At 45.9% G+C, this 23609-nt stretch overlaps 1 protein-coding gene across 2 annotated transcripts in view; it reads left to right on the top strand.

The window, feature by feature from the left end:
* LOC115323057 (apoptotic protease-activating factor 1) overlaps positions 1 to 23609 on the top strand; it is a 52954-nt gene that overhangs the window by 17528 nt on the left and 11817 nt on the right. For both annotated transcript variants that reach the window (XM_029983441.3, XM_029983442.3), the window contains 8 exons: positions 813 to 991; positions 4927 to 5053; positions 6247 to 6409; positions 7214 to 7380; positions 8859 to 9333; positions 10723 to 10934; positions 11146 to 11292; positions 13939 to 14058. In XM_029983441.3, coding sequence (XP_029839301.2) covers positions 813 to 991; positions 4927 to 5053; positions 6247 to 6409; positions 7214 to 7380; positions 8859 to 9333; positions 10723 to 10934; positions 11146 to 11292; positions 13939 to 14058 — 1590 coding nt within the window. The remainder of the gene's footprint in view (positions 1 to 812; positions 992 to 4926; positions 5054 to 6246; positions 6410 to 7213; positions 7381 to 8858; positions 9334 to 10722; positions 10935 to 11145; positions 11293 to 13938; positions 14059 to 23609) is intronic.

The raw sequence follows: 23609 nt of genomic DNA, 5'->3' as shown, positions 1-23609 counted from the left end.
TGTGTCACAAATGTTTTTTTTTGTGTAGTTTGGTTTATTTGTAGCATTTTGGCTGTCCCCGTCAACTTCTAATAACCAAGAGTGTTCTGTACCTGTGCTTCAGCTTTAACAACAATATGGAAAAAAACAAAAAAACATGGCTGCTTGAGAGGCGCGTTTAATTTTGAGTTGATGCGGTGCACTTGCTAGCGTATGCGTCTAAAACCAACCAGTCAGGCTCCTTTATAACAAACTCTTTTGCTGTGAAAATATCCGTCCAAGTAAACAAACGTTCCTGCGGGTTCAGGAGCGACGGCTTCTCCGCTATAGACATTTCCAAGTATGACCCCTGGGCGCCATCTTTCTGCCAGCGTGTGTAGATTGGCTGATGTAGTCAAGCCTTGCTATCGTATGCCCATGGTTGCCAGAGGCACCACATGGAACCATCTTCTATCCACGGTGGCCAGACCAGCTTTTGAAGCGTGGCTGCTTGCAAACTTCCGCAATTAATCCCCGTTCAACAAACTCCATGGTTTTGCAAAGTACAGACGACTGTTGCTAGGAATGTTCAGGGTGGAAAGTAGCCGATTTCATATAGATTATAGGGCTTGCATGCAGTACAGTAAGACGGCATGAGAACGACAGGGAGGTCCTTCAGGTTTCCCGACTCTAACGCAAGCTTGCTACCTGTACACGCACATGTATGGTGGAAGGCATGGAGCATGTTCCAGAGGTGTCGAGTGTGCACTTATTGTGATGCACCCTCGACAACATTCGCCTCGGCCAGTTTCGTGATTTACGTTGTGGTAATTGCGTGATGTCTGTTTTGCCAGGCCGCCCGGGAGCGCGGGGATCTCCTCCACTTCCTCCAGCCCAACACCCACATCCTGTCAGATCCGTCGACCGACGTGGTTCAGTTGGCGCTGTGCCAGCCGCGCACGTCCACCATCTACCCCAAGGCCAGGGCCCTGGCTCGCCGGCGCGTCAGCACCAAGCCCTACTTCGACTGGACGTGAGTAGGGTTTTATTGAAGCGTGGAATCTGTTTTAAAGTGGAGCTCCTGCGTTTGTTCGAGCGACCCAAACTCGACTCCTTTTTGGAATACCGAGGCCTTACTCTTTTTGGCATGATATTTGTTATCTCTAAATTCGAAATAACTATCGTAAGAGGAGAAATTGGTATTCACGAACGCGTTCTTAAGTGACAGGACGAAAGCGACGTTCTTGTGCAAAAAAACTAGAACTTCCGGTGTAACGCAAGCTCCCGATCGCCGCGAGAGTGGGCTGTCGCTGTGGCGACGGCGCCTTCGGCAAGCCGAACAACATATCCGAGAGCTCGGCACGGTTCGGAGCACGTGAATTTTTAATGAACACAGGCAGCCTTTCCGCCACCGCTTGTCTGGCGTTCATGTCCGTGCAGTGGTATGTCGACGCTAACACAATTTAAATGCGCCCTAATGCCGAGGCCGGCATGACCGCCTTCGTTGACTGCTACGAACTCAATCTCTACGAAGTCAAAAGAACTGTCATCGTTGGTTAAAGGTGGCCCATGCCAGTCGTTTGTAAAGCGTCGTAGATAGGAACAAATTGGGGCAGCATTTTTCGCGGCTTTGGAGATGCAGGAGCGAGCCGACGTTAAAAAAGATATGTTTGAACTATGAGAGTGTCAGCAAGAGCCACATGCCTGTTCACACTTGGAGTGGACGCTGACCCGTTTGATCAAAGTGCTGGATTCGCACTGTTGGACCGCATCTTGGTAAGCGCTTGAGGATTGATGTTTTACAATTGTAACTCGATGCTAACGTGACACTCGGCAGAGGAAGGTTGGACTGGCATCGCGTAGCTTCCAGGAACTGTTATAGCTCAACAGTGACGTACCGTCGTGTCAGAATAAAAATGGCATACTGATAACAAAGTGTGCATACCATGTTGCGAAGGTAATCCATACGGCGTTTATTCGAGCTTTATATCGCACAAAACAAAGAGATAGAATTGATAAGAGTCCCTTTTCGACGACAGCGTTCATCACAGCTGCCTCGAAAAACAAGGAGATGAAAAGGGGAAGAGATTGATCTCTTAATCTAAAATTGAGTTCAGCGATCAAACTATTAATACGAAAAGGGTTCACAAGGGTCGCGCGGGCATATTCCATTCAGCGAGGCAGCCAGTCGTGGGTTGATGGTCTTGGCCAAGGGCCGTCTGAGCAGCGCTGCGTCGGAGCAGGTCGGAGTGTCTGCTATGACTATATTCTGCTGAGCTCGCTTGGTCGGTAGGATCGTTGCCGTTGTAGCTTTTCCCGGGTGTTTGTGGATCCAGCGTTCATGTTCGTTGTGGTTGGTTTCAAGTAGTTTTCTCTTTTTCTTGCTGCTTGAAGTCAAGACGCGTGAGAAGAGCACATAGAAAATGTAGAGCCCTTAGTCTTCACGTGAAGATGGAGCACCAGCAAAGCTGCTATCTTTACGACGTCTAGGACGATGCCTAGAGGACGACGTCTAGGACGACTTCTTGGACGACCTCAAGGACGACGTCTAGGACGACCTCAAGGACGACGTCTAGGACGACCTCAAGGATGACGCCTAGGATGACCTCAGGGACGACGTCTAGGACGACCTTAAAGACGACCTCGAGGCTGCTTTCTAGGACAACCTCGAGGACGACGTCTAGGACGACCTCGAGGACGAATTGTAGGATGACGCCTAGAGAAATTCAGTTTTTCCACTCTGGTAAAAAACCAGAGTGAAAAGGCTGGAAAGGTTGCCGCCGTCGCTTATAGATGGCAGAAGCTGTCCAGAGTTTTGTGTTGACATTTGTTTGCCCGTGGACACGATACTGGGGAAACTAGCCCTTAAAGGACAACTCCGGTCGAAAACGAAATTAAAATAAATGGCTGGAATCGCTGTAGGGGGTCAAAATACGGTCATACCCAAAATATCATGCAAACCGACGCCGCATTTCCGATTAAAACCAATATTAAAAAGCTTTCAACCTTTCCACTCTCGTGAAGAAGGAAGATGAGCGGAGCTGTACTCGGCACACTGCCGCAACGCGCACGCGCCCGTTTCCCGCTTCTCGTCAGACAAGGCCAGTCAGCAAACCGACTCTAAAGGAGTACCGCTAAGCACTGCTGGCGTACGTCGGCAAACTCGCTCAAAAACTCACTCACTCGCACTCACTCCAACTCATTTCTTGATTGTGAGTGAATTTGAGAGAATCGGTGAAATGACTTTGAGTTTGTGAGATGATATTGAATGACCCCATGAGCTGACTTTGAGTTTGTGAGGTGATGTCGAATGACTTCTTGAGGCGAGTCTTGAGTTTGTGAGTTGATATTGAATGACTCTGTGAGTTGTCTTTGAGTTTGTAAGTTGATGTTGAATGACTCTTTGAGATGAGTGTGAGTTTGTGAGGTGATATCGAATGGCTCCGTGAGATGATTTTGAGTTCATGAGATGATACCGAACGACTCATCTCAATGAGTCAGTTTGTGAGGTGATGTCGAATGACTTGTGATATTACTGTGGGACGTTCGTGAAATGAGTTCGATTGACTTTGTGATGTTTGCTCGTGATACAATGTTGTGTGGGACTCAGCAGTGCATCTGTCGGCTCAACTGCTCCAAGGTCCATGCTGATTGTACTGGGAATTCAAAACATGGCTTTCCGTTTCTTGCTCGAACGAATCTGTTTCGCCTTGACTGTAGTTACTGCAGTATGCGCACGACTGGAAGGAATGGTGGGGAGGTGCAGGCTGGGAAGGGGGGTGGCTGCCGAAGTTGGGGTGACAGGTTGCTAGGGTGGGTCTTCGGCCTTTTCTTGAGGCTGTGCTAGGGGGGGTCACTTGCTTGCAGCTCGCGGTGGCGGGGGCCACGAACTGGGCGGATGGTTGCGCTGCGTTTGTGCCTCAGACAACATGCGGCCGTTTGAGGGGTGGGTGTCCGTCGTGCGCTAGGTGGTTGTGCGCCTAAGTTTATCAGCATCGCGTTCGCGTAATATGCTGTTGACCATGGGAGGACTGTGCCTTTCTCAGTCAACTTTTAATTGGTGTGTTCTTTCTTTTTTTTCTGTTAGAAGGGGGGGGGGGGAGGGGCGCTAATGTGCTGTGCATGAAGAGGTGCACTGCACACGTTTGTGCATTTCGGCAACGCGTACGCGATTGGATTGTAAAACGTTTAGCGCTTGAAAATATTCCTTCTGAATATGCATTTTTTTATGACTGTTCTGTTTTTGACTCTATTCCCGCGTCATTCATAGAAGTTATGAACGTAGACGCTGTTTGGCCGGGGGCAGATTGATGATACAAGATTGCATCCTCTTAGTATGTGAATTATTTTTTTTCTGATAAACGAATCGATTTTCATTAGTGGCGGGGGTTGTTTTCGTTTCCCTTGGAAACTGCAAAATTTTGGAAGGGGTCATTGCTTCATACGGGTGTCTGGGAGAGGATCGAAAACTTCTTTTGAAATACTTTGCTTTATAACTAGATGCACGGATACGGCACCATAAGGGCATATAATGTTCGGAACACCAGTACAATTTTTACAATCTTGCAGCTTATTGTGTAATTTGTACAATCCAACACTTAGCAGCCCACTTCTTTTTTTTTTTTTTTTCAAAAGTGAGCAGATTTTTTGTTATGCAATCAGTAGGGCTGGCAATATTACCGGTGAGCTACCCCATTTTTTTTTTGCACGTTTTCACGTGCACAGAAATAGCACAGGCAAAATACTGCAATATTTTGCTAACACAAGCATTCATGCGAGGAAAGCACATTGGAAGGTGTAGAACTTGTGTGTGACATAACATGAGTTTAAAGCCGGGGTCACACTTTAAAACTTTTCAATTTCTGGAAGGCTTTTCTTTTTTTCTTTTTTTCTGCACCATAATCAGTGAAATTTGTGGCCAGGCTTGAGCTTGGTATTAACTGAAACCATCGTCCTTTGCCCTCTCAGCAACATGCCAGACACGTGGTCCCAGGCGAAACTGCGGATGCGGCCGCCGGAGCTAGGGGTGCTCCACGCAGAGTTCAGCCCCGATGACCTGACCATCGCAACAGCCGGCGAAGACGGTCGCATCAGGGTGAGTGGAATCCTCTCATCTCACCTCGACGTCCTGCAGCAGCTCACAGGACGAGCACGACAGGGCGTCTCTTTCGAATGCCTGGCCTCCGGCATTTGCGCTTTGTGTGTTATGCGCAAAGCTACTCCTTGAATGAGTTACAGTGCTTCACACAAAGCATGGATGTCCTGGTGACCCATAGTTGTTACTCTATGCAAGCCTACTCACGTTGAGTAACATAACTCTGGATAGCAGACAGTGCCGTGTGAATGAGCCTTAACTATGACTATGACATTATTCTGTTGTACACATTTTTGCTCTTTTTTGTTTTAAGGGAGGATGCGGGTTGAAAAACAGCAATACCTTGCAAAAAAATGTGATTTTAAGTTTTATGGTGTTTTATTATTTTTTAATCTTTATATTTGATGTATAAAAATATTTAGTGCCGGTTATGATTGCAAACTTAGTTAAATACGCGTTTGAAGACCTCCAAGCAACCCAGAACGGCAAGCACTTGAGCTAGTTTTCTCTGCATGGTTCTTCAGGTTGCGACATCGCCCGCCAACACATTTACGTTGACAAGTAGGCCTAGCCATCTCCCCTCCGTTGCAGTCTTCTGTTGCTTCAATTTCTTACGGAAATTTATTAACAAAATATTATTTTCTCTGCTGTGAAAGAGTATAGCTGCACATCTATGGTAACATTCAAATGCATTTTTCTTTTCATGTAATTTTGGGGCATCTTCGCAATTTGTGCACAAGAATACTTGTTCTTAAATATTGTCCTATCGCTACCAAATTTAGCATGCATATATTGTCTAGGTTTGATTACACTATATATTTCTTTATATTCCTTGAATAATTTTAAGTAACGTTTTTAGCCCCTTGAATTGGCATTTATGCTATTATTAATTATTTTAAAGTGAAAGAGGTGTTGCACACATTATTTTTGTGCTTCATTGCACTCACTGGTTTAAAAGGAGCGAATTAGTTTACTTTACTAGGCTTTTTTAAGTGTGCTGCCATGCCTCCCGTGTGCTCAAAAACACTTTTTTTTTTCCTGCTTGTACATTGCATCAAGAACCTAAAAAACAAGTTATATCAAATCTAACACCAGATTTATAAAGAGAAGACTGAGCACCATAAAATGTAAAAATTCTATTTCAATATAGTAAATAATAACAAAAAAATTTTCCTTTGGTACCCTTAATGCAGTTGTGGCAGAGTCAATCCGGAATCCAGCAGGACGTGCTGGAGGGACACTCTGGTCCCGTCAACTGCTGCACATTCAGTCGCGACGGCCTCCTCTTGGCTTCGGCTTCATCCGACTGCACTGTCCGTCTGTGGAAGCTGGGTGGGCGCCTCCATGCAACTTCAGGTGACAGTAGCGACCTTCCCTACGCTCATTACGGCTGCTCATTTTAATGACCGCGGCGCCGTCATTCTTTTCGCAACAATAAAGGGCTGCTTTTTTGTTTCCTTCGTGGTACTTTAGGGTCCTCCGTGGTATGGCACTTTGGCAATTATGTGGCCAGCCAGAGAAAAGCCACAGAAAAGTGTTATGGCACTATGTAACGTCTTGGAGCAATACCGTATTAGGCCCAGGTCATGTCCCCAGGATTGCCAAGTTGGGCACTTTTCTGGCATACTACCTGTGCTGTGACGCACTTGGTTGCAACTCTGGGACCACCTTTGATTCATGGGCAGGACTAGAGCCACTGCATAAGGCAGTGTAGCTGCCAGAGTACTGACCGGATGCAAAAAGACCTACTATACATGCACAGTGTCCGAAGTGTCCTGGTGGTCTACATTTCGGGCTTGGAGGCTACCATGGTAGCCGAGCTGCCAGCTGCATTTTTATTAGTATGCCTCCCTCTATCTCTCCATCTGTTATTTGAAATGCAGTAAAAGTGAGTAAGAGCCACATGAAAGCGTGGTTGGCATACCGGCACAGGTATTTCTTAAGTTTTGAGCGCCTCATTCACCATACTTATAATGCTCGCTGAGACCAATCACGATGAGAGGCGGCATGAGGAAAAGTGTAGCGCTACTCTGGCAGCTAAAGTTGCCACATAAAGTGGCTAGGACGGTAAACAGACCAGTTGGAGACACATTCTAGTCACTGTAGTGTGACTTAGCGAAGGGCTGCAACTGCAGTGTTGATGGCGGTGTCGTCTTGCAGCTGCCTCCACAGGAGCGCGGCCCCGGGCCGCAAGCCGCACGGATGCGCGGAAGAATTCTCGAAGCTGCGAGGCCAAGGAAGTGGTCCACGGGAGCGCCGTCAACTGCTGCTGCTTCTCCCCCGATGGAACGCTCCTCGTGTCGGGAGACGAAGACGGCTTTGTCATGGTGAGCTGCCGTATTTCTGCATGTGTTGCGAAAGCTGCTGGAGTATCCGACGGGCAAGGGGTGCGAGTTATGGCTGCATCTATGTGCGGTAGCAAGGATGGAAGGGCTGTGCCATTTGAGCCAAACGACTCGAATTCAATTCTTTTAAATAACGGGGACGGAAGTTCTGGCTTGGCCGAAATCCAAGGAAGCTCTCCTGGCCTTGACGCAGGTGCAATAAAGCGGCCTTGTGAGCGATAATGCACATACACTAGGAAAGTCTGGCTTATAGTTATGCATCAATGGATAGCCTTAAATCTCGTAAAATAAATATGAAACTGGAAAGAAAATGAGTGGAGTTCGCATACCACCGCTCGAGACTAAAGTACTTTGTTCCTCGGTCAAAGCACCGTAATGTCCGAAAAAACTGCTTCTTTGCCGTACTGGTGTGGTAGAGGCAGTGGTAACGCAGAATGTGATGTGTGAGTGTGGAGAAACTGCATACACACGGGGAGACTGGATGGTGTGGAGCGGCCCTGTGTCATGCACGGTAAGCGCACGAGCACTCAGTGGGTGTCTTACTTGTGGGTGTCAGTTGCAGTGTAAGTGTGACCTTTTCAAGGCCTGTTGGAGTGTATGGCACACTAGACGGAGTGTGCGCAAAACAGAACAGTTGGAAGTTGGAACAGAGCTCTGGCACCAGCTCGCAGCAAGGGGGAACCAAACGTGCGGAACTACCGAGCTGCCCCCAACCCGTTGCAGCAAAGTAGTCTGCTTTTTTCTTTTTAGTCTTCTTTTTTTGTCACTCTTTCTTGCATTCTTGCTTTAGGGAAGCTCGGAGCATGCTCGTTTCACGGAGCAGAGCGCCGCCGTATGTCTGAACACGTAATGTTTTAACCCCCCCCCCCGGGAGTAACACAAAGGCACTTGAGGAAGAGGTTCGGCTGGCACCGGCGTCCAATCGGTGAGGTGACAAATGCTGTGTGAGGCACTGTATGAGTTCACGGGTTTTCCAGTCGCTAGCTTTTGGGTATACGCACTAACTCTTGCTACATATGCTGCATAACTACCACGTATACAGAATTAAAACAAAATCGGCTTGCCTCCTATCTTTAGACGGCTAGCGCAACAGAGGTAGGTGCCGCTCAGCCTGCATACTTGTTGAACAAGGACGATCCTGACGTCACATTCACAAAGCGGCTGATTTCCAGTGTTGCCGGGGCTTCGAGCGGCTAGTTTCGGTTTTTTTGACCGCACCCCAGACAAAACTTTGAGGCGTCGATATCTTTAAAAACTATGCATAATAACGAGAAAAATATACACCTAGCAAATTAAGGAATGCTGACTGCACTAAAAGCAGTCATAATCCCAAAATCTAGAGTATGGACCGGAGTTGCCCTTTAAGTTGGAGTGGCAGCATTGGCACCATAATCCCAACTAACAATTTCATTCTAATTCCCGAAGCTAATTTCAGCAAAGTCCTCTTTTCTATTCCAAAGGTCCACACGATTGTGGGGGGCGACCTGGGCGAACCGCTCCTTGCTGCAGTTCCCCGCCAGGAGGCCTCGATCCTGACCTGCTCGCTGACGTGCGACTCGCTCTACCTGGCACTGGCGCTCTCCGACAGTCGCGTCCAGGTGTACGAAGTGCGCCGCGACCTGAGCGAGACGCGACACACGGCACCACTGCAGCACTGGACCCTGGACCACCCGAACGGCGTAGTGCGCGCCTGCTGTGCCTCACCGCGCGAGCCCGACTGCGTCCTGTCTGTCGCGGGACAGTACGTCTGCAAGTGGCAACGCGGTGCCGTCAAGGACGGCTGGGCGAAGCGGTGCTACAACAGCTTCACGACTCAGTACCACCTGACGTGCTGCGCGGTGTCGCCGGACGGGCTGCTGGTCGCGGCGGGGACCACGCTGCGTGCCGTGCTGCTGTGGAGCATAAAAACCGGGGCAGTCGTCGGGAGCTTTAAGGGTGAGCCCCGCGCTCGGAGCTTCATCTGGCGGCGTCGCTGGAGTCATTTTGTTTGTGTGCGTCGCGTAACGTTTGTGCTTGCGCCAGCAGCTCGCTGATATTGGGGTTTTGTAGTGTAGTGTGGGCTTGTAGTTGTAGTTGTTCTATAGTTATTGTTGTGGTAGTCGTGGTTGTTTCGTAGTCCTAGTTTGGTAGTAGCTTAGCAGTTTGTAGTGCAGTTTTGTAGCAGTAGTTTTCTAGTTGTTTAGTGTAGTAGTGTTTTTAGTTTTATTGTAGTGTAGTTTAAAGTATTTCATATAGCAGTTTCGTAGTTGTGTAGCTTAGTATACCATAATATCCCAAAAGATTACCCTCTGAAAGGTAACCGACCCTTATTTTTGACGTGATTTGCTTTTTTTTTTTTATTAAACAACTGAAAGATAGCGCACTTGTAGTAATTGCAGTGCCCTGGCCAACAGCAAGAAATAAGCAACCATTGCTGACTGGGGAGGACGGTTGTCTATGCTACATTGCACCTTAATGTGAAAACAAGTTTGGCAGGTCACAGAGTACCAAAATACTATTTTACAAGTTTTTCTTTATTGCACATCGAAACTTAGCCCATTCCTCATTTTCATATGTTTCGCTCTCGCTTTTAGGTGGGCTACTTCTCGGGATAGATATTACGATAGTGCAGTTTTGTAGTTGTTTTGTAGTTTAGTATGTTGTGTAGTACAGTTTTTAGGACAGTTTTGTACTTGTGTAGAATTAGTACATTTTGTGGTGCAGTTCTGTAGTCGCAAGTGCTGCTAAATGGACACTGAACTCCCAAGAAACTTTTTTGTTGAAAGAAAGCTGGAAAGGTTCTGGGAAAAAAAAATGAGAAAAGGTGAATTCCAGTTTATTTTTGCCCTAGGGATATGAATGTTACAAACACTTGACCCAAAGGTATGAATAGATGCGAGAAAAAATTAAAAACCAACCATTGCTTGTGACGTCATAACCAGAGGTTTCAACTGTGCGAGGGACTGCCACTTGTGAGGGAATGTATGCAACATTGGTGCTCGGGTAATGCTTGTGGAAGGTGCTGAAATGTTGAAATCTTTGTACTTATAACAGTTCCGTCCCCCTGCCAAACGGGACGGGAAGGAGGGGTTTCGGCTTTTTTACGTGCGTAATCCTGGAGGCTAAACGAAGACGATTTAAGTGTTTTTGTAAAACACAAAACCACTTCAGTTTCCCTTTAAGTGCACGGGTAGGGGACGCACACGTTATGAAACAAATATTCCCTAAAAAGAAAAAAATTTTTAGTGCAATATTTTTGTCACAAAACACGTCTTGAGTAGAGGCGATTCTGATATTTTGGCACGTCGGCCTTAAACTCACCGTTCCGTCTTCGCCCGCGCGCAGGGCACGCCCCAGACATCCGTTCGGTGCACTTTTCACACGATGGTTGTTCGCTGGTGTCCTCTTCATCGGACGGCACGGTGGTGCTGTGGAACGTCACGAGCCACCGCAACTGCTCCCGAGTTGCCCTGGTGCCGGTCCTCGACGTGGTGTTCGCGGACGGCTCCTCAGAACGCCCCCTCCTCGCCACGTTCGACGAGACCGGCTTCTTCCAGGTAAAGGTTGGCTTACGCTTTCGCGACCGTCTTCGCTTTAGTAAAATGCAGTTCCAGGGTAACCTCATCCTAAAGCAGAAAGATGTTAAAGCAAAACTTGGCTTTTTTTTTAACCCAGAGCTAGATAATGTTTCTGTGTGGCCCTTATGGAACGATGGAAACGAATTCAAACTCTCTGAACGTTCGTACAAGGAAGTTCTGTGCTCGGCAGGTCTGCTCGGGCCTGGAGGCCAGGCAGGAGTCCAAGATGCAGCTGGGAGACCACGACAACAACAACAGCTACCAGGAAGTCTCGTGCTGCTGCTTCTCGCACGACCACGGGTCCGTCCTCTTCGGCACCAAGTCCGGAAGCGTCAACGTACGTCTCGGCCATCTGCTTCTTTCGGTTGACGGTTGCTGGAGCGTAAATGCATGATGGGCGTCATGTCTATAGACCATTCTACAGTGGAATCTGGTTAATTTGAACCCAAGGGGGGCCATAACTTTGTTCGAATAATGCAAGGTGTTTCCTTCCTAGAAACACATAGGACGGGATTTGCATGTTAGTTTGAATTATCCGCGAGTTTGAATTAACGAGATTTCACGACTATGGTGAGAGGAGAGTGGGAAATGAGCCTTCATGTTTGGGAAGTTCCGGCGGCAAAGCCCATCAAAACTGCCCAAACAATGAGAAGGGTGTATGCTCATTCCTTCTTTTACCCCGACGAGTTCGCTGAAATGCCCGGAGGCGCTGCAGTCGAACGAAATGGCGCCGCACACAGAGGTCTTTCAGATGTCACGATTCCAGCACAAACGTCCTGCTTTAATAACGCTTCAGGCAGGGCGACGAAACAGATGCGCTCCAGTTACTCTGTCACTGGCCATAGAGCTGTCGCCATTCTCTTCTTTGTGCGATAGTCGTTGCAGTGGCAATGCTCTGTCTTTGAAACATGAGGGTTGTTTCCTGCACTCTTTGTTCCTGTGTCGACTTGAGTGTTCTTGGAAGTTGAGTTTCCATGCGAGCTTGTAAAATTTCGTCCTTCGTTATGGGCAATTTTGTCACGTGCGTCCTGCATGGATTTTTTTATTTTAGGTAGACTTTTGACACGTCTCGGCACTAGTCGAGACTTTGGTGTCCAAAAATCGTAAACTGTGAGGTTCGTTTTAAGGGGGAATGTTTTAAAAGAAAAAAAAAATCGCGAAAAAAAAAATGTTTTTTAGAGAATTACATATTTGGATTTATTCCATAAACCAGGGGTCGGCAACCCAAAACCCGCGGGCCGTATGCGGGAGGCAGTTTTATGTAGCCCCTGGCACAACATCAAAAAGCACCCCCTCCCCTCTGCCGCTTCCTCACACAGACTCGAGAACCACACGGCAGTTTTGACCAGTGTTGTAGGTGTTACCAAAAAAAAGTAATGAAGTATGTTACTTGTTACTTACATATAAAAGGAATGCGTGACCGTTCCCGTTACCGATAAAAAGAAGCGCACGTTACTATTGCGTTACCTTTTTTAATTATGAATGAACGTGTTTAACTGTTTTGATGGTACAGGTTGACAGAAGCGCCATATTTCAAGAAAGATTATGTTCAGGCAGAAACCGAACATAAATAATTTATCTTTTTTTACGGATTTACCTAAAAACTCACAAAAAAACGTAAAGAAAAGCGCAAAAAATCGAAAAATTAGCATGGATTGGCGTCTAAAAAGACGAAACAACTGGAGTTAAATTTTTTTTTATGAAGACGTAACTATGTTATTTGTTACTTGAAATAAGTGACGTAGGTATGTTCATCTTCACTTCCTTCTTGCCTCTTCTTTGACCGCCCCCTTCCTCCCTCTCTCTCTCTCTCTCTCTCTCTCTATATATATATATATTATACACACACACACACACACAGGGTGTTTTCTTTTTAAGCTTAACAGATTTGTTTAAACAAAGCCGTGAAAGTTACACTTATGCCGCTTGTGGAGGTGAGTTATATGGCCTGGGGGACATATTATAGGGGGCAAATAGTAACGATCAGTCGGTTAATTAATTAAAATTTGTTAATTAACTTTTTAAATAATGAAAATGGACATACGGTTCCAATTAGAAACTTGCTCGGCGTCATCGAAAATCACTAAATCAGTAATTTTCAGAAAGACTTTGAGCGCGTGAGAATCATAGTAGTGCACTAAAATTACTACCCGTGGAGCAGGTACAAATCTAGCGGTTGCGATAAGGCGCCCTCGCGATTTTTCCGTCTCTTATCTAGCCCCAGCCTTGTACCTGCTCCACGAGTGGTAACTTTAGTACAATACTACGCTTCTCACGCGCCGAAAGTCTTTCGGAAAATGACTGACTCATTAATATGGAGCCCATTAATATGGATACCCCCCTATATAAGCACCGCTTTTAGGGACAAACTGGAAAAATACATGCATTTTTGTCTCGTTTTTATTAAAAAGTTACATTATGGACGATTTCTTACGGAACCAGAGGTGTCCATATTAACGAGACATCACTGTACTCTTGTGTTGGTGTTATGAACATACCCTGAAAATTTCATTGGGATATCTCCAAAATTCAAAAATATTGTTTTTGTGTCTTACGTCCTCCCATAAATGTCGTAAAGCTAAAAACAAATGCTTCCAAATTGCGTTCACTCCCATAAAATGTCCACAAAAAAGGTGAAGGCCTCTTCAGCATCGTGTTCAATCGTTGGGTGGTGAAGTGAGCTGAGACGCACTAAAAGTAAATCACCGGTGAACACTGACTCAAGCTGTGCTACCAAATCAGAAAAAAAGGAATGCATTGAGACCTTTGTTGCCATGCTTTCGACAGTGATACTGACATAGCAATGTTTATTTCGGTTCAGGAGAGCCGCGGTGCCGCACAGGGGCAAGTCACCCATATTGTGAATGCCCATGGCGCTTCCCCGCCATGCTAAAGCTTGAAGGCTTTAGCACGGTGGGAAGGACCAGACTTGTAGATGAGCAAGAGGACCACGGGCATGCATGTCTGCTTCTTTCATTTGCAGGTCTTCCGGCTGGAGGAAAAGAGGTGTGAGACCCTTGGAAGACACGACAGTTCAGTGACCACCATTATCTCGTCACCCAACTGTCTCGCCATTTCGGGATCTTCGGAGGGAACACTAAAGGTCTGAACCCGTCTTCTTGTCGCCTGGGCACCGACTTACCGAGCCCGTTGCGGTCGGCGCAGTTCGTTCTAAAGCTTGTTTGGCGGATCCTCGGGTTTCTTAAGCAGTCATAATACAGTGAAACCCGTTTAGAATGAACCCACAGGTACAGCGAATTACTGTCAATATCGAACTCACGGAAAATTTAAATAAAAATGCATTTAAAAGGCACTTTTTCTAACAAACAGCATATTGGCTATATCGAGCTTTTTCCCCCGGGAAGGCTTCCAAAAATGTGTAAACAATCGTCTTCTAGCCAGTCCCTTCCCCCCAACAGTATCTATGAAAGAAAGAAAATTCCAAAAGCTCAAGCCGCAAACAAAATTAACAAAAAGAAGCAATTCAGAAAGGGAGAAAACTAAAAAACAAAACACTGCACACACGCACAGAAAAAAAACTTCATCGCAAAGCGGTTGCCTATGAAGAGAAGTGATTCAAAACGGCAGGTAAGCTAAAAAAAAAACTAGCACGCACACGAAAAAAAAAAAAAGAAAGATTTCTAGTGTTTTGCAAGGTGGAAGCGAAGAGATGACAGAGAAAGAGAAGCTCTAGCCTTACAACGAACGTATCGTGGAAGTTCGTTGTAAATGGTTTTTGCTATATCGAACTGATCGTAGTGTTTCCTGCTGTTCGTTATAAACGGGTTTGACTGTAGCTCGGTTTATAGCACGGGCGTGTGGAGACAGGGAAAATTTGGGTGGTACAGAACACGATGGGGTCAAACCGCCCATTGTGGGCAACGACCATCAACTGGTCCAATTCACCACCTTACTATAGTAAAGGACGATGCAGCATATGCCGGGCTTCGCAATGTTTCGGCGGCACCACTTCCAAATTAATGGCGCTGTCGTACACTTCGTTGTCAACACTTCACTGCACGCCCTTCCGCACGAAATAGCAGTCGTAGTGTAACGTGTACATATGCTGCGAACTGATTTTATTGTTGTTGCCGTATTGAAGTGATTGTAGAGGGTGTAATGTGGTTAAACGTCCGGAACGTGGAATCTCCAGTCCTAGGCGCCTGCATCCAAATTTTCTAAGCTTTTTTGGCATTTGAAAATTTGCCTCGACTCCCCTTAGACGTGTGCGAGAGGGACCTTCAAGAGGCACCACGTCGTGCTCGGGTTAGAGGCTGGTTCCCGCACTCACGACTGCTTACGAACGAGCGCCTTTAAGTCTCTCGAGATCTGTTTTTCTTGACGCATTTTTCAGGGGCGAAGCTCCTTAGGGTCTAGCCTTGTCCATCCATCCATCCGGCCGGCCGTCCGGCCGGCCAGCCGGCCAGCGTCCGTGCTCACATAAAAAGAAAAAAATGTTTGCGCAGTCGACAGGATGGAACCTGTGCGGGGAGACCCCAATGGATTTCTAGTCCATCGCCTTAACCACTCGCCCACGACTGCAGGATGGGTGGGGGGCTCTGAGATGCGGTAGTAATTCAAGAGCTAGGGATGTCATGGATGAAACGTTGCATGTAGCCGCTCAATGTCTATACAGGAGAGGGCGCTGCGGTCAAATGCGTATATAATCGCGTTAAAACTTTGCATGCATTGGCTTAACGTTAATAGACGAGAGGGCGCTGCGGTGAAATGCTCAACTGCGTGTATAACCACAATCCATACCACACATTCTCTTTCTGACATGGACCGTTGACTTAAAGACCGACCAGCGAAACCATTTTCCGCAAGGTAGGAAAATGCCCCTCGCGCCCTCCTCTTTTCACTCTCTCCCCAAAATCACGTGACGGCCGGAGCTTCTTTTGTGTCGGCTTTTTCTGTAGGGATAATCCCCAAAAAGCGCGAAATGAGCGGCTAGCTGCGAGCGCCACAACGACCTTGAGACGTCCAGGTGCCTTTCCTCCTTGACGCGGGGCGCGGGCACGCTCAATCCGCGAGATTGAGGACGCCAGCGCGACCGAACGGTTTTTTCCCATGAGCTGCAGGTCCGAGGCCGCTCGGTCGGTGGAGATCGAGGGGACGTGGCATGGCTGGGTTCGTTCCAGCAGCCGCTTTCTGGCATCGCGCGGCTGCTGGAACCATTCCCGTGTCTTCAGAAGGATTGCCTTGCGGAATAAACGGTTCAGGTCGTTGAAAATACATTTATTTCCGAAACTTATAAATCAAGTTGCTTTCCCTAATCTCTTTATTACTGTTTGAAACACATCTCCTCTCATAGGTTGTTCATCCCATTTTGAACTCTTGCGCATTTATTCGTCCTTACCTCTGCTTGATGTCTGTTTTCCTACTTGATAAAGACCTTTAAATATTGGCGCGGGCTTGCGCGATCAACGCTGTCCCGGATTTATCCAAGATTGGAAAGATTGGCGTCAGGAGGGGTTGAAGAAGCAAATCGAAATTATTGCTTCTAATGAAGACGACACAATTGTAAGATAGGTCTTTGCTTCACTCGCCTCCACAACGCCCCATCGTTTGCACTATCGCAACTGCTCAGTGACATAGCTGTATACCACATTTTACTTATGGTTACTATAAATGTGGCCCCACAGGCTTTCCCGTTATCAGCGAGTCGACGTTTTAACGACCGGCGACTCTCCTGAATGAGAATAAATATTATCACCTTCCCACAACATCCACCCCTTTCTCCCCCCGCCCCTTTCCCAAGTTGGAAAAATATCAGGCCACTTCAGGAAGCAGCCTTCAGACTGCGCTTTTCGGGTGCTCATCCTCAACACATTCGAACGTGGATGTAAACACATCGCATGAACAACGCCCTGTTTCTTTGCAACCTAAATGATGTGGCTCTACTTTTGGGGCCCAATCAATTTCATCATCAATCATTATTTGTTACGACTTCATGGTGAAAGTGTGTTCGTCGTGATGCCACAAAAAGTGGTCGATTCAAAGGGAGAAATAGGTCCTCGTATTTATTTTGCGGAAATACTCGCTTCTGTGACGCTGTAGTGCGTAAGGTCAACGCACCCGAGGTAGTGCGTAATACTTTACAACTGTCGTTGTGGATGAAATATTTGTGGGAAGTGCGTAAAATTGTTTACACCACAAAAGCATACCTAAACAAACCAAAAGATCGCAATTGCAAAAAAAAAAAATCTGCCTGCGAAAACTATTGCTCTCCCCCCTCTCTCTCTTTTTTCGCGCCACTACAAAAAATAGTGGCCGGGCAACGAAATTTCATCAAAACCTCGCTTCTTGCAGAAATGACAGCAGGCCATATGGTAGTGAATCTGCCAGAGAGTTTGTATAAATAACGGCGACCATTGAATCTAGCCTTCTGCACGAATCATGCCCGGGATATTTCCATTTTCCTTCCACGCGATTAAAAGGCAATACGTTGGGGGAATTTATGTGCACTAACATGCTGCTTCTAAAAGAAAGTACCAGAATTCTGGTGCATGTCAATCTACATGTAAATAGTTTAATCAGTGTGCACAAACATGCGCGGCCTGGAGGATGACATGCTTGATGGCTGGAAATAGAAGTCTCTATTCGATTGCACTGGTGTGAAAAATTATTACGTGTTTTTGTTTTACTTCTGTGCGAAAATAAAAACAGCGTTTAGAAACCGAACACTGTGCGTTTTGAGGAGCGCCGGAAGGACATAAAAAAACCGGGACAACCTGAACAATACGAGACGCCTTGCGTCACTCAGTTTTTCCTGGTTTCTTGTTTTTCCGGAGCCTTTCAAAAGGGGATGAAAAATTATGAACCGATTGGCCCAATTTGCCACATTAGAGCGGTTGATTTTCATTACGACAGGCTCTCTTAGAGCGTTTTGCATAGTTCAGCTTGTAGTGGTCCGTTTTTATTTTCGGTTCCTTTCAAAAAGTGACCTCTAAGCCACTGGACCAACCTACAACATTCAAAATTTACGGAAGTGGAGAAGTGGTTGGGAGGGCCAAGCGGGCAAGGGTTGCATGCCTCTCGAACCACCGTCCGTTACCTTTGTTTAGTGCATGACTGGGCTTTGCGAGCAGAATGCGAGCTTGCTCGAGTAACTTGGATCCGTTCTGAACATAAACCGCTCTAAACGACAATCTCCGCCGCCCGGAAAGAACGTAAGCGGGCGAACGAGACGTCTCTGGGTTTTGCGTCACGCCTGTATTTAAAGGGTCAGAGTTACTAGTTCCCGACTGACGGCTCCGCCCGCATTTTTGATTGTATATTGTTACGGAAAAGGAGGAGAAGAGCGCGACGGCCCGCGGCCGTAGTGCGTTCTGGATCGCGCTCTGGCGAGCAATCAGATTAAAAACCTACCGCTGAAAACTACCCCGTGTACATAGTCGAAAACATGATAAGCATTGAATGGGAGTGAACGTAGATGTATAATGATCCAATACAAAAGTTTCGCTTGATTCCTAAACGAATAATGCCCATAGCCAAGTACACCTTCACATCAATTGTTAGACAGAATTGAAAAGAAGATTGTGTGTTTCTTGAAAGAGATTTCGGCCCCCTTCTATCTAGTGCGCTTTTCTATAGGTCTCAAATAACGTGGGCGAACTATTCAACATGATTGTAAACCTGAGACAGGGGCAGGAAGAGAACACAACAGAGCTGAGTTTGAGACGTTGCCTCCTCCTTTACTACCTTCTGTTGTGTTCTCTTTCTGCCCCAGTCTCAGGTTTAGAATCATGTTCAACTTACACCAGCTCGCCTGCACTCTGACTATTTTTCTCGAATTATTCATTTTGTTGAATTTCCACTTCTCCGCTTTCGCAGATTATGATGTGGTAGTTTGGTCCAGTGGCTTAGAGCTCACGTTTTGAAAGGAACCGAAAATAAAAACGGACCAATACAAGCTGAACTATGCAAGACGCTCTAAGAGAGCCTGTCGTAATGAAAATTAACTGCTCTAATGTGGCAAGTCGGGTCAATCGGTTCATAATTTTTCATCCCCTTTTGAAAAACTCCAGAAAAACAAGCAACCAGGAAAAGCTGAGGGACGCAAGGCGCCTCGTATTGTTCAGGTTGTCACGGTTTTTTCATGTCCTTTCGGTGCTCCTCATACGCACAGGGTTCGGTTTCTAAACGCTGTTTTTATTTTGGCACGGAAAAAGACAATAATACGTAATAGTTCTTCACACCAGTGCAATGCAATAGACACTTCTATTTTCAGCAAGCTGCTTTCCGCCATGTTCCCATGTCATCGTCCAGGCCGCGAATGTTCGTGCACAGTGATTAAACTATTTACATCTGAATTGACATGCACTATAAATCTGGTACTTTCTTTTAGAAGCAGCATGTTAATGCACATGAATTCTCCCAGCGTCTTTCCTTCTAATCGCGTGGAAACTCCCTGGCAAATTCACTACCATATAACCTGCTGTCCTTTCTCCAAGAAGCGTGGTTTTGGTAGAATTTCGTTGCTCGGCCGCTATTTTTTGTAGTGGCGCGAAAAGAGAGAGAGAGAAATATAAAAGCAACAACTTCGCAAGCTGATTTTTTTTTTTTTTTTTGCCATTGCAATATTTTGTTGTGTTTAGGTACGCTTTTGTGGAGTAAACAATTTTACGCACCTCCCACAAATATTTTATTGCCTACGACAGTTGTAAAGTATTACGCACCGCCTCGGGTGCTTTGACCTTACGCACTAGAGCGTCACAGGAGCGAGTATTTCAGCAAAATTTGAATCAACCACTTTTGTGGCATCACGACGAACACACTTTTACCATGAAGTCGTAACAAATAATGATTGATGATGAAATTGATTGGGACCCAACAGTAGAGCCAGATTATTTAGGTTGCAAATAAACTGGGCGTCGCTCATGCGATATGTTTACTTCCACGTTCGAAGGTGTTGACGATAGTAGCCAAAAAGCGCAGTCTGCAGGCTCCTTCCTGGAGTGACCTGATACTTCCCCAACTCGGGAAAGGGGGGGGGAGGTGGAGAGAGAGAAAGGGGTGGATGTTGATGGAAGGTGACAATATTTATTCTCACTCAGGAGAGTCGCCGGTCGTTAAAACGTCGACTCGCTCATAACGGAAAAGCCTGTGGGGTCACATTTGTAGTAACCATGAGTAAAATGTGGTATACAGCTATGTTACTGAGAAGTTGCGATAGTGCAAACGATAGGGCGTTGTGGAGGCAAGAGAAGCAAGAATCTATCGTCTCGATCGACAACAACGACGCGGTGGTGGCGTTCTTATAGCCGTAGATAAAAAGATACCTAGCAGAGTTGTTTCTAATCATTCACAGCTTGAAATAGTTTGGGTCTGCTTACAATGCAGTTTTAGGTCTGTCTTGGTTTGTGTTTGTTACCGTCCTCCTGACGCGTCACACTCGTTCTCAAGCCTTCTTCACGATGAATTGTCATTACTTTCAAAAGAATATCCAACCTATCCCATACTTTTATTTGGCGATTTTAACTTTCCGTGCATTAATTGGAACGACCCAACTCCTGTCTGCTCTAAAAACTCCAGTGTTTGTCAACAATTTATTGACGTTGTTTTAGATTTCAATCTTTCTCAGATAGTTTCCCTTCCTACGCGAGTCTCTCATTCCTGTTCAAACATTTTAGATCTTGTTCTTACTTCTCACCCTGAATTATTTCCAACGCCTTTGGTATTCTTGGACGGCATCAGTGACCACAAATCAATTCATTCTTACATAAAAGTTGAAACTGCAAAAATTGTTCGTTCAGGAAAGAAAATATTGCTATACGACAAAGGGAATTACGAAGAAATAAACCGAGCGTTGTGTGACTATTTCTCTTTTTTCTTAAATAATTTTGATTCTCGAGATGTTAACGAGAATTGGAACTTATTTAAAAACAAGTTAGATGAACTTGTTAACATTCATATCCCATTCAAATACCTCAGGCCTTCCTCGGCGAAACCATGGTTCAATCGACAGCTTAGGTCTCTCTGTAACAAAAAGAAAAGGCTTTTCCGTGCTGCTAAGCGTGATGATACTCCTGAGTCATGGTCCAAATATAAAAATTGTGAACATAACTACAAAATGAAACTGCAAGAGTGCAAAAGCGTGTACTCTCAGCAGACGCTCCCTTCAATATTACTTAACAACCCTCGTCGTTTCTGGAGTATTGTTAACTCAAAAGACCACACTTTACCAAAGATTTTTAACGGCTCGGGTGAAGTTGTGCCAGATGATCAGTGTGCAGCTATGTTTAATGATGTTTTTTGCAATGTGTTTACACCTATTTCTACTGACTTTTTACCTGGCCACGTTCCTGCTGATTATTTTCCAATGGACCCTGTTTTTGTAGAATTTAATGGTGTATCTCAAATTATTAACTCATTAAAGGTCTCGTCGTCCTCTGGGGTTGGCAATATAAACACTAAAATATTACGTAACACTAGCCTGTCTTGTAGTTTATTTCTAACCAAGATATTTCAGCAGTCTTTGGAGTCGGGGGTGGTGCCTGGGGACTGGAAAATCGGCAAGGTCATTCCGGTCCACAAAAGCGGCAGTAAGTCTTCTCCCCTCAACTACAGGCCTATATCTCTTACTTGCATCCCATCTAAGATCATGGAGCATATCATTTTCACGCATCTGTTTGATTTCCTCCTTTTTTAGCAACGCGCAGCACGGTTTCCGCCGCAACTTTTCTTGTGAAACGCAGCTCCTATTTCTTACTAATGACCTTCACCTAAACCTTGACTCCGGCTACCCCACTAGTGCTGTATTTCTGGATTTCGCCAAAGCCTTTGACAAAGTGCCACATAACCTCCTTCTGCTGAAACTTTCTATGCTAAAAATTGACCCTAACATACTAAAATGGATCGAATCATTCCTTCTTCAACGTCGTCAGTTTGTTTATGCTAACCACACCAAATCCTCCCTGTGCTCTGTTTCTTCTGGTGTTCCCCAGGGGACAGTACTCGGCCCATTACTCTTCCTAATATATATTAATGATCTTCCTCTCAACATCTCTTCCACTGTGCGGCTTTTTGCCGATGATTGTGTAATCTATCGTAAGATAACCTCTACAGATGATACTGTAACGCTTCAAGGCGACATTTATAAAATTTCTGAATGGTGTAACACATGGCGCATGTCCTTAAATCCTAACAAATGTCAATGCATGTGCTTTTCTCGTTCATTGTCAATCACCTATCCTGTACTTCTTTTGAACTCTGTCCCCATTGATTATACTAACCAATACAAATACTTAGGCTTGAATCTCACACCTAATCTATCATGGCATACTCATATTAAAACAATTATATCCTCAGCAAACCGCTCTCTAGGCTACATTCGCCGAAACTTTAGATCCTCACCTGAAAACCTAAAACGTATTTTGTACACCACTATTGTTAGGCCTAAATTAGAATATGCGTCCTCCATCTGGCATCCTCATCAGAAAAATTTAACAGACTCCATTGAATCCGTTCAGAACCGTGCTGCTCGCTTTATTTTTAATGACTATTCTCGTACCTCAAGTGTGTCATCAATGAAGTCTCGTCTTAACCTTCCTCTACTTTCCTCCCGCCGTCGAATTTCCCGCCTTTCTCTTCTTCATAAAGTCTTCTGCACACCTTTCTTGAAAATGTCTCTTCTGAACCCGCCCACCTACATATCATCAAGATTAGACCATTCATGCAAGATCGCCCGTCCCAAGTCATCAAGTGAAGCACACCAGCATTCCCTCATCCCTGAAGCAGTTGTGGACTGGAATGACTTCCCGGACGCCATAGTCACCATACCCGACTCCAAGCAATTCCGACTAGCCGTTCAAAACCACTTGTACTGACCCACTCCCCTCTATAACGCCCCCGAGGCATTGAGGGTATGTATAAATAAATAAATAAATAAAAGACCTATCTAACGATCAGGTCACTCATGGTCTTCATTAGAAGCAAGGATTTCGGTTTGCTTCTTCAACCGCTCTTGACGCCATTCTTTCCAATCTTGGATAAATCCGGGACAGCGTTAATGGCGCAAGCCCGCGCCAATATTTAAAGGTCTTTATCAAGTAATAAAACAAACATCCAGCAGAGGTAAGGACGAATAAATACGCAAGACTCCAAAATGAGATAAGCAACCTATGAGAGGAGATGTGTTTCAAACAGTAAAGAAGAGATTAGGAAAAGCCACTTTATTTATAAGTTTCGAAAATAAATGTATTATCAACGACCTGAACCCTTTATTGCGCAAGCCAATCCTTGTGCAGACACGGGAATGGTTCCAGCAGCCGCGCGATGCCAGAAAGCGGCTACGGGAACGAACCTTGCACACCACGACCCCTCGATCTCCACCGACCAAGCGGCCTCGAACCTGCAGCTCATGGGGAAAAGCGTTCGGCCGCGCTGGCTTCCTCAATCTCGCGGATTGAGCGTACTCGCGTCAACGAGGGAAGACACCTGGACGTCTCAAGGTAGTTGTGGCGCTCGCAGCTAGCGGCTCATTTTGCGGTTTTTAAAAGATTATCCCTACAGAAAAAGCCGACACAAAAGAAGCCCCTGCCGTCACGTGATTTTTGGGAGAGGGTGAAAAGAAGAGGGTGCGAGGGGCATTTTCCTACCTTGCGGAAAATGGTTTCGTTGGTCGGTCTTTAAGCGGTGGAGATGCGTTCC

This window comes from Ixodes scapularis, unplaced genomic scaffold (genome assembly GCF_016920785.2).
Source record: "Ixodes scapularis isolate PalLabHiFi unplaced genomic scaffold, ASM1692078v2 PGA_scaffold13__105_contigs__length_92229423, whole genome shotgun sequence".
NCBI lineage: Eukaryota > Metazoa > Arthropoda > Arachnida > Ixodida > Ixodidae > Ixodes > Ixodes scapularis.
The sequence above is the reverse complement of the archived record's forward strand: the minus strand, read 5'-3'. Positions and strand labels throughout refer to the sequence as shown.